Source organism: Hydra vulgaris, chromosome 02 (assembly GCF_038396675.1).
Source record: "Hydra vulgaris chromosome 02, alternate assembly HydraT2T_AEP".
NCBI lineage: Eukaryota > Metazoa > Cnidaria > Hydrozoa > Anthoathecata > Hydridae > Hydra > Hydra vulgaris.
In genome coordinates, this window is record NC_088921.1 from 67,184,511 (window position 1) to 67,197,231 (window position 12,721).

General features: G+C 24.3%; 1 protein-coding gene across 1 annotated transcript in view; it reads right to left on the reverse strand.

The window, feature by feature from the left end:
• Positions 1-12,721, reverse strand: part of LOC105845166 (diphthine methyl ester synthase) — a 46,233-nt gene that overhangs the window by 14,218 nt on the left and 19,294 nt on the right. The window contains exon 3 of the mRNA XM_065791760.1: positions 8,909-8,972. Coding sequence (XP_065647832.1) covers positions 8,909-8,972 — 64 coding nt within the window. The remainder of the gene's footprint in view (positions 1-8,908; positions 8,973-12,721) is intronic.

The window sequence follows — 12,721 nt, forward strand, 5'->3', positions numbered from 1 at the left end:
TTTACAACAGACCCTTTAGAGAAAATGTTTGGAAAGCTTCGACAAGGGTCAGGTGGGACTTATTTTATAAACACTCAGCAAATTTTAGAAAAAGTCAGAATATTTAAAACCAAATTAATTTTGCAAGTGGGTTTAAATATAGATGAAGTTGCAGAAAACAAAGCAGGTCATGATTGTGAAAAGTGCAAGTTTTTATTAGATGATGATTCATCAAGTGTTTTTCATAAATTACCTGATCTGGAAGAAAAGCTGGATGTAAAATGTTAAAAAAGCCCTAATTTACATTTCTGGGTATGTTACAAAAGCAGAAACAGGCAAAGGAAAAAAATTTTATTATGAAAAATATGGTGACTACGTTAAAGAAATTAATCGTGAAGGTCTTAACATACCATTTTGTATAATCCCAGATCATCAAAAGAACCAAAGCAAAAACTTATAAAGATCTCAATGTAAATAGAACTTTTATATTTTTTCATATTTGTATTTGTACTTAATCTAATTTTTGTGAACATATTGTCTACTTAACTCATTTTATTTTTGTTTCCTAATAATATATGGTTTATAATACATTCATTGTTTCTCAATGAATGTATTATAAACCAACTGTTTTTAATTTAAAATAACTTTTTTTAATTACACATTTTATCGATTTTGTATCAAAATTATCTAATCTAGTTTCGCTAATAAAACATTTACTTCACAGATTTAACTCATTTATTGCTAAGTAAGGATAAATTAAACTTGGTTTTTACTTGAAATAATGTTGAATTTGTGTTTTCCCATTCAAAAGAATTTATCAAAAACGTTTATTTAATATAAGACATAAATCAGCTGTATTCTTCAATGGCCCCCAGTTTATCTGACATTTTGTCTATTTACACGGCCTATTAGTATAAAGATAGCCATGAATTAAACTTAAATTAAAACCACATTAAAAATTATTGTAATTCTTTATCTTTAAATATTTTTAAAATATTTTTAAATTAAACAATGTTATAAAAAAAATTATGAATAAAATTTAAATGTTGTTTAAAAACAAAAAAAAATTTTCCTTATTTTAAAAAACTTATACTATTTTTTTCTTAAAACATTCGTCACAAGTTTACAACCCTCTAAAAATTAGGGTCTAATTAGGAAATTAGAGTCTGCATTTGACAATACTGACCTGAAAGTGTTTGAGGTCAGCAAAAAATTGCCAACCTCGCTTCTATGTTTTATGGTAATACCTTTGTATCAAACAATTTTTGCCTACCTGATGCTGACCTCTAAAAGATTGAGGTCAGCAAATTATTGGTGACCTCATTTTTCCTAATTCCAAGGGTTGAGTTAATTTTTTTTAATTAAGGGGGCAATTTTTTATGTTTGAATATTTTAACAGTCAAATAATAAGAAAAAAACTATGCTTTTTTTTTCAATATTTTGGCTTTAAAAAAATCTTTGCATATTAATATGATGGTATTGTTAACTAATAAAATTGCATAGTCTACAGCAACATCTAAAAAAATACAACTGACAATGCTTGCTCCAACTGACTGGTCAATAAAAAAAGTTTTTGAAACATTGCATATAACAAACTATGTAGCTCAAACTGCACATAAGTTAGCATTAAAAAAAGGTATTTCAGCCATGCCTAATCCTAAATTAAGAAAAGCTCTTCCTGATGTAACAGTTCAACTGGTCAAGTTTTTTTATGGAGATGATGAATATAGCCATACAATGCCTAGTAAAAAGGACTATAATCATAAAGAAAAATGTTCACATGCAAAAACATTTGCTCTTATGTAAATTAAAAGAATTTTTTTGTTGCCATCAAAGCTATGAACCCAGAAATAAAAATAGGGTTTTTAAGGTTTTGCACATTGCCACTAAAATGGTGTATTACTGCTGGTGTTTCAGGAACACATTCAGTATGCGTCTGTGCTATTCATCAGTATTTAAAAACTGCTTTTACATCCTCTTGGTGTGACATACAAAGAACTGTTATATTATTTTATACTATTATATTACCTTATATTGTATGTGACATAACTAATAAAGACTGTATAATGCGGAAATGTGAAAGATGCCCAGCAACTATGAATGCATTGGTTGAAAAACTTTATAATTATAGAATTTGATCAATGGACAACAACAAACAGGTCAAACTTAACACATAATTAAGAGCCAATGTTTGAATACATTGCACTAGTATGTAAAAACAGACAAAACTTGCACCACACTCATATTTAGCTAAGAGTAAAGCATCATACCTAAGATCAAGAAAGGAAGATATGAATGAGTAACAGCATTATTTCTGGGTGATTTTTCAGAAAACTATAAATTTATAGTTTAGGACGAAGTACAAAACTTTCATTGGACAAATTTACAATGTACACTTCATCCTGTAATTATTTATTTCAAAAAGAAAGGTTTTCTCAACCACAAATCTTATTTTAATATCTCAGATGATATGATGCATAATGTGAACATGGTCTATAAAATTATTGATGTTGTCAGCAATGATATTAAAACAAATTCAACTCAAATAAAAAATATTGAATACTTTTCAGATGGGTGTTGCAAAAATATTTTGAATCAAAATATTTTTGCAATTCTTATATTACCCTGCACACTTTCTGTGTAAAAATTAAATGTCATTATTAAGTACATTTTATGAAAATTAATAACATTGTCTTGCATTGAGAGATACAAAACTAAAGTTTTTGAATTTAGCAGGCAAACTCTTTTGGTACCAAGTTTCAGCATTACAACATTACTAAAAGCACTGTGTTTTTTGATTTAATAAATAAATTTTCTTTTAAAAAGCAGAAAATAGAGTTTTCCATTTTAAAAAAAATTTATTCTAAAATTTATCTATCTGTTTTTTTTTTATATAATAAAAAAAATATTACACAAATGTTTTTACAATTAAACTATTTTAAGACTGTTTAAATAATCTAATTGAAAAATGTTTTGGCATAACGTAAGTGGCATAACGTGTAGGTGAAATTGCTATTTCATACATAAAACTCAAATGGCGTAATGATTCTTAACAACACACACATATATGATGAGTGTTTAGACATTCCTGACACACACACATATATATGAGTGTTTAGATAACACCTGCATAAAACTATTAATGTGTGCTTAGATAGCACCTCAGACATTACACTAATGTAGCTGCTACTGGGGGCTTCAGTACATACATCAACTATCTTATACTCTACCGCCGCAAAGGAGTGTCGCTACATAGACTAAAGGTTTGGCATGGGGCAGCAATTTTTTATTTCATTATTCTTTATTTTATATAAACACTGTATGCCATAAAGGTAGGAAAAACAAGTAACAATTTGCTATCTATATATGCTATATAGGGTTGTTACCCTATATAGCGTATATAGATATATAGGGCTACAACCTATATATCTATATACACTATATAGGGTTACAAACTATGTATGTATGTATGCATGCATGCATGAATGTATGTAAGTATGAATGCATGCATGTATGTATATGTTTGGTGTATGGATGAATGTATGTACAAGGTGTTAGCCAGGAATATATTTTTTACCATGTTTTTACAACAATCAGAACATTTATTGTTATTGTTCATTAAAATTTTTGATTTTATCCTACTACTTCAAAATAAAAAAAGGTCATTGAGTTTTAAAGTATATATCTTTGGTCCCAGGTAGAAAGGGCATAAGTCAATTTGATCAACTTTTTGAGACAGCAGTATCAATGTTTGAAAATACCTACGTGTAAGTTCATTATATCCTTACATATTTAGGTATTTTTATATTGCATATATTACATTCCTAATACATGTAACCATTAAAATTCTTAATACTATGAATATGGAAATTTTTTTTGTGAAAAATTGACTTAAGCCTTTTCTATCCGGGACCAAAGATATAAATCTCAGCAAGAATGGGAGACTCCATATCTGTTTATGTCAGTTACACAGACAAAAAACCAATGCATAATCTAATTATTTTTTCTAACACCAAAATTAAAAATTTTGTAAATTAATATTTATGTTTTTTAAGTTGCTTTGTATTTTACTTACATAAACAAAAATAGTAGAAAACATCTAACACATTTTAAATAAAATATTACTTTAATAAAAATTATGTAACCATGCAATAATAACAAAAAAAGCAAAAATATGTTTATTAATTATTATATTTTTGTGAGTATTTTTAACATATAAAAGTTTGTTATAGAAGACATTTTTAATAATCTAAATATATCATATATATATAAATATATATATATATATATATATATATATATATATATATATATAATTTTTACCTGCATATATTTATATATCTATCTATATATGTGTACATATATATATATATATATATATATATATATATATATATATATATATATATATATATTATACTACTATATATATAAATATATATATATATATATGTATATATATATATATATATACATATATATATATATATATATATATATATATATATATATATATATATATATATATATATATATATATATATATATATATATATATATATATATATATATATATAGTAGTAGTAGAAAATCACTTAACAAAAATTTTTTCCATTTAACACTGATTCATCAGAAATGCATTTCTGATGAATCTTTGTTGATGAAACAGTGTTAAATGGAAAAAATTTTTGTTAAGTGATTTTCTAGTATTAATATAATTGCTCTGTTCTTTTAAGAACATTGAGCACTCTATTGTGTAGAATACTTTTTAAAGTTGTTTAAATATATATATATATATATATATATATATATATATATATATATATATATATATATATATATATATATATATATATATATTACTAAAGTAAATTTAGCATTTGTGGTAAAAAGTAAACTTTATGTAAAAACCATTAAACTTAATTAAAGAAAGTAATTAAATTTTTAAAAAAAACAACACAAAAACACAACTTAATAGACTAGAATGTTTTTTATTATTTTAATAAAAATAAAAACATTCAGAATGTTTTTTTATTACATTGAATATAATATAAATAAGTAAAGCACAGTAAGGAGTGCTGCTACAGTGGAACTAGTGCATTTTTAAATCTATTTCAGTCTGACACCCGTATTACTATGTCCTTTTTCTGATATTATAAGTGTTTACCAATATGTGTAACTATTTAATAATGGATAATGTTGCTAAAAGATTAAAATGACAGGAAAATTATTTTAACCAAAGAGAAATTTTAACTACCAAGGCACGGAATTAGTGATAGCAAATTGTAAAATCTGGAGGTAATTCTTGTCTTCCAACTCACAGTTTATTAAAAAACCGTGTTTTAATGAAATGGTCAATTTATCATATTGCAGAAATTAATAAAAAAACAAACAATAAATTTACTATTGCAAAAATAACAACCAAAACTTATAAAAATAAAACCAGTAAAATTCAATTTTAACCAATAAAACCAGTTCATTCAAGTGTAATAAATAAAATGAAAAGTTTAAGAGAAAAAAAAAAAATTACTAAAGATCTGAAACATGCGCAGTAATTTTAAAATCCACTGATAAAAAATCAAAACAATGAAATCCGATTTTTGAATCCGAAACTGATTTTAAATATAGATCCAGAATCAGAACCCAGATTTTGAATCCAAAAAAATTAAATCTGGTTTTTGTTAGTGGGAAACTTTAAAGAACTATTTATTTAAAAATTTAAATTAAACATTAATTGATAATCAGTTTTAATGTTTACATGTTGTTTTTAATTTGTTTGTTTCATAGTCTGTGATATTTCAAATGAATTTAAATATAAAACAAGTTAAATATTATATAACTTGTTTTTTATTATTACTATTAAAGAATGTTTTTTTTTTTTTAATTATTTTTTTATATCAATTAAATTTAATATTACATTTTTTAAAGTTCAAATTATAATTTTTAATAATGATAATAGTAGTAATATGGTTTTTTAATGAGATATCATATTACAATTTCAAGATTAATATAAATATTTTTATTGTTTATTGAACAACAACTATCGAGTTTTGTTAAAAAAACAGTTTATGATTTTTTAAAACTCAAAATTTAAAGACCAGAAGCATTTCCAGTTATCACAATTGGCAACCGCTTAATTCAAACTTCGAATACTATTATATTGTCTTGTTTTAAATAAAAAAATGCTTAACACATTAATGTTATGTTGACCTTATAAAAATCTTTTTTTATTTTTATTTTTTAAAGACATTGACTTTTTTAAATTACTGCAATAATGTTAATTACCGCAAACAAGTTAAAAATTATATAACTTGTTTTTTATTATTACTATTAAAGAATGTTTATTTTTTTTTAATTATTTTTTTATATCAATTAAATTTAATATTGCATTTTTAAAAATGTTTGATATAAACAAATTTCTTTCTTTTCTCAACATTTGAATAAATGAATTAAAATTGTTAAGCTTTTTAAAATGATTATTTCTTAAATTTCTAATTGCATTATGCAAGTAAAAATGATTTTTTATTTTAAAAATATTTTATTTTAAAAACAAGAACAAGTAAAAAATTTACATTAATTTATTTACCTTATTTATTAAAAGTTTATTATTTTATTAGCAATTTTGTTTTGAAAGCATTATTTTTCCAAACACCCATTTACCAAAATTATATCGCTGTATATATCATTTATTAATAAATAATTGCTGCACCTTAACTTGCGTGATAAAAAAACCATTTTGTGCACATTTCTGATGCAGCCTTGGAACATGAATTTCTGATGCAGCCTTGGAATAACATTTAAAACTTAATTTTGAGTAAAAAAAAAAAATGTTTAGGAAGGATAACCAAAAAAACAATTGTGATGAAAATGAGCTAACTTTTTTTAAGAATAAATAAAATTTAAATGTTGAACAGTATTTAGTAATATTTTTAAATAAATTTGACAGTTAAGTTAAACCCAAGCATTAACTTTAATTTTAATAAACTTAAAAATATTTTTTTAATCAGAATTAAATTACTGTAAAATTGCCTAAGTTTGGTAACCATGTAACTTCAGTCATTTAAGAAAAAATATAAAAAAAGTATTCAAAACTCAAGTTTTACAAACTTTTTTTTATCAAATAATATTTGTAATTAGTTTGTATATATGAATCTATATAAAAAAAAATGTTTATTTGCAATCTGCTGAAATAATTCTTTAGCAAAACAAAAATTTGAAGAAATGCATACTATTAAAATCTAAAATAAGCAAATTATTAAAATAAATGATTGTATTTAATCTTAGTATTATTAAGAATCACCAAATTAATTATATTTACAAAAAATTTTTTTTTGAAAATTAACTACATTTTTTTAATAAAAATTAGTGAAATTTGAAATACTCTAACTTCGTTCATTCACGGAAAAACAACGAAGACAATTAGCAGTAGTATTGTGAAATGTTGATGAATGTAAAATTTACCGGTAACTTTACCTGTAAATTTACCAGTAAATTTTGACATTTTTATAATGGATACACACCATGGTATTTTATTCAAATTAAAAATTTGTTCATAATTTCAAAACTAACTGACAGTTCTTTGAGTTCTAAAAAATATCAAGCTTGTGAGATATTTTTTGGAGATAAAATTACAGCTCAATGACAATTATGGATGCTTTGCGAATCCTGTGACAATTGGTTGTGTGGATCTTGTTGTTCTACTCTGGTCAACGATACATGCAAGAATTGCCAATACACATACAAAGCTCATTTAAAGAAAAGTAGTGTTTTTTTATTAATTGAAAAAACCTTTTTAAGTTAATTGAAAAATATTTTTAATTTTGTTAGCCAGTGGCGTAGCAAATGTGATAATGGCCAAAGTAATAAAATAGTTGATAACAATAACTAATTACAATAAAAATTAAAAAAACTACAACTTATATTTGAAAAGGTCTTTTTTTATGTGCTCCTTCTTGTTTTCTTTTGTGCCCCAAAGACTTTCTTTTTTTTAAAGCCCGAGGTGACGCCCTTCTTAGTTTATTACTGGTATTACCTGAATTTATATCATAATTTTACAATAAAAAAATATTTAAAAATTAGTTTTCATTATTTGTGACGTTAAATTTGTGATACATCATTAGTATTTATATAGCGGCAGAACTAAAGTAGATGTTTTCATTTTAAATTAAATATTGAGTACTAGTTTTTATTTTTCATTTTTATATCTTTACAATAAATAAATGTTCAAAGCTTAAGTGACCAAACTTTAGTGATTTTACGGTATATATTTTTAAAATGGAATTAAGTATTTTTGTTTATCAGAATAAAATTATATATTTTTTATTAAATTAAATCATATACTTTTTACCAGAATTAAGCTATATTATTATCATCTTAGTTTCAAGCTTAAGGTGTTGGCATTTTTCAAGCGAAAAAATTAATCATTACAATAAAATAAAAAAAAATAAAAAAATTAAATACCATAATATAAATAAAAGATAAAATAAAATTTAACTTTTTTTATTTATTAATTTATTTTTTATTATTAAATAGAAATTTAAGTAAATTTTTTTAAATTGCAGTGAAAAGTTGTATAAATATTCTTGTGCTCGTAAGATGATAAATAAAAGTTTTTATTATATACATTTCTTTTATGTTTTTTTTTTTAACATTTCATTTAATAACTTCATATACAAAAAAAAATTTGTCATTAACTATAAACTATAATTAGCTTAACAGAGATCAAGTTTTTGTAGTTTTTAATTTTATTTGAGTTTTTTTTCAAAGCCTGTTACATATTCAAAAATTTTAAAATATATATATATATATATATATATATATATATATATATATATATATATATATATATATATATATTAATTTAAATCTAAAAACTCTTTGATCCTAAAATATTATAACTATTTTATATCTCACACAATTACTTACCTACCCAAAAGGATCCCCAACAACAAGAAACGCAACATCATTTACCTTTGCTTGATCAAGAATTTCATCTAAAATAAAGTCATCAATAAAAAATACAATAAAACCAGTAAGGGAATAACGCTTTATAAATTAGGGTTTTTAAAAAATACAAACTAAGTATGTGAGAGTAAGTCCATGTATCAGAGAAGTTACTCCTCCTACTCTCTTAGATATTTTTAAAATTTTAACTAGTGGTACCTATTAAACATGAAATGCCAATTTCTAGCTCCTAACTCTAAATGGTTCAAAAGCTATGCCATTTTTAAGTTACTTTAAAATAGGCTATCTTCATTTTGGATTCAATACTCTTAAAAAAGGTCAGGTACTTAAAAATACCACAACAAAATTCATAATAGAAAACCTTGGAAAAAATAAGGCATTAAATGCTAAATTTAAAAACTTTTGAACAGTTTGGAGTTAGAAGCTTAAAATTTGCATTTTTTCATGTTTCTTTGGTAGACACCAAAAATTTAATAAAAATCTGAGGGGTGACTTCAAATTTTTTTTGGTCCTACTAATACATGGAATTAACTGCAAATGATGTCATACTTCTTATGATACTGGTACATGGCAAAAAAAACCATTTTCAAAATATAAAACTGTTCTCTTTAAGTATTTTTTTAGAAAAATTTTGTTTATAAACCTTATACCTTTCTACAACTTATTATTTAAAACTCTAAGCTTCTATTTATCTAACATTTTTTCTCTTTCCTCTTGTGTTATAATACTAATTTTAATATCTTTTGTTAAATCTATTACTTTATTCTTTCTTAAACTGAAATATCTTCATTAATATTCTCTTCATCACTATTGTTATTATCACTATATTTTCATCATAATAAATATTGTTATACTTACAGTTGTTAACATTGTTATAATTATTTTTATATTACTGCTTTTGTTATATTATTATTGTTATCAATATTATTATTATTTTTATTGTTATTATTACTATTATTATTGTATTAGTATATACTTTTTATAATCTGTATTATTACTTTTAACTGTTATCACTATTATTATCATTATTATTATTATCACTCATGTTATCACTACTATTATTTTTATTTATTCCAACTTGTATTATAATTATTATCATCACTTTATTACCATTGAATTTGAAAGCTGTTTACTTCATATTAGGACCTATTTGTAAATACCTTGTTGAGCTTTATTCAGAATATATTTGATTTGATTTAATTGGCAATGATAGCCTCTGATAGAAATGATGGTGTTGTATCTCTTTCTACCTTTTCAACAAACTAAAACTATCACTGTGAACCAGAGAGACCGCCAGGTTTTATGTCGTGTCACTCAACCAAAAACTTTTTTCATTAGTTTAGTATTAGTTTATATTGATCATTAAAAATGTTTTTAAAATCAAAATCGCGTGTTAACATTTTTAAAATGATAATTAAAAGCCTTGAATAAATGCTTAAAAAAGCTACTAAAAAATTGGTAAAAAAAAGTTGTCGTAATGACGACATAAATTGTGTGTAATGAAAAGCGTAAGTCTTATGCAAGAATAACAATAAACAACGGGTGTCTTCTATCAAGTGATACAAATAACTTTTACTTATACTTATTTAAGAATCAAATACTGTGAAATCAATTTAAAAAAAAATCAAAAAAAAGTTTACAATAACTTTTTCTGAAGATTGCATTTTAAATTACATTTTTCTCAAAATTACATATTTTTTATAAAACCATGTCATTTGAAACATGACACCCGTGTTATTTTTTGGATTTAATTAATGTTTTAATCATTAGCTAGCAGCAGCCATTTTCATTTAAATTTTATTTAATAAACGAAAATGGCTGTTGCTAGCTCATCGACTGCTGTCTTTGAACGAAATGACTTTTGCTGCTGCTGGGAATTTTTCTGAGTGAGGTCCAAGTCTTTATACCCTGTAAATTCTACAATAGAAGATCTGATGAAGCTGTATATATATCCTGGGTATTCCCTTGAAATTTGTAATTACCCAACTGTAGTTTGCTCTAGTTGTAGAAGAAACCTTTACTTGGTGAAGTCGGGAAATACACCCAGAGGCTCGTGGGGAGAGAGAGAGTATCAAAGGTAATTCTCATATTTAAAAAATAAAAACATTTTCTAAACTCATTAACTTTATTAAAGTGTTATTATAAAGTAAGCCTATTAATCTCTAAAAAGTTTATTGTTTTTTTTTACCTTTTTATTTAAAAAACCATACCACTATTTATATTAAATCATTCATTGTAAAGAAGCATTTATCTTTATATAATTATGTATTTAAATACCAAATAATAAATAAATGAAGGTTGAGTGGAAAATGCTGACCAGAAATTCAGTTTCAATGCTCCAAAGTAGTGAAACAGAACCAATCATATCTTCTTCACCAGCACTGTGAACCAGAGAGACCGCCAGGTTTTATGTCGTGTCACTCAACCAAAACTTTTTTCATTAGTTTAGTATTAGTCTATATTGATCATTAAAAATGTTTTTAAAATCTGGTTTACGTGGTAAGGTTGGAAAAATAAATTTTTAAGTTTCTATATATATTTATCATGTATAATTACCATAACCAAATTAAACACTTTTTCCATTAAAATCATTTGTTGATTTCTAAACTATTTCAAGATTCTATAGTAGGTATTACTATTGGCAACCTTTTCAATTGGATTTGAAAAAGCTTTTCAAACATATAAAAGGAGCAAATTGATTCTTTTTTTCCCCGCTGTCCTAACTTTTTGCTGAATCTTGTGGCATACTATAAAAACATACATGTCTAAAATGAAAGTTGTTCTTGTGAATTAGAGCTCTTGAGATATTACAAAACAAGCTATTTGTAATGTTTTCAAAAATTTTTTGTGGCTCTGAAAATAGCCGTTTTGACAGGATTATAGTCACTGTCCTGAACTTTTTGACTCCTTTTTGTTTCTAGGGCTGCATATCAAAGTTAATGTTAAATTCTTCTTCCATTAAAATCAACTACAGAGGATAGCAGTTGCTCTCCATGTCAAGTATACTCTTCTTTACATTTAAATCTACTCAATGTAGGCTTAAATTTAGAAGCTCTTTTTCCTGCATGGCTTGACAGACCAAACACAGCGTTGGCACACTTTAAATCAAATGCTGCAAAAAACTTGACATCTTGCAAATTGAGTTTTTCTAATATTATTCTTAAGTTATGGATTGTATCAGGAATATCTTCAACTATTGCAAGAATTTGACAACGCTGAACACCACTATTCATGTAAATTGCAGACTTTGTACTTTCATTTGTATCAAAGATATTGATTATAACTTTCAAAAAAGTTCCTCTACCATCCATAGAAATTTGTACAAATGCTGAATGAAGGTCTAGAGCACGTTGATTTATCAAATTCAGTATGAAAGTTGATGTCTCTTGAACATACACAAAATCCTTTGAAACTTTTCCATCTTCACTGTCTAGGAAACCTATCTGTAAAAAAATTTAAATAATGTCATTATTTATTTATACACTAAAAAATAGCCTTCACATTCAACGACTTGTTGAAGCATCTCCAGATTGGGAAAACTTAGGAATTAAAGCTTTAACACAGAAAAATTAAATGTATATAACACAAAAAAGATAACAATAATTTCTAATTGATATATTAGTCAATTTAATATTAGCTGCACTTAATTTTACAAAAAAAATTACTTAACTTAAAATGGTTACATATTACATAGTTACAATATTTGTATGCCATTACAAATTGATAGTGGAGGATCTCTTTCTCTTTACATATAAAATATATTCATACAAAAGGTTAG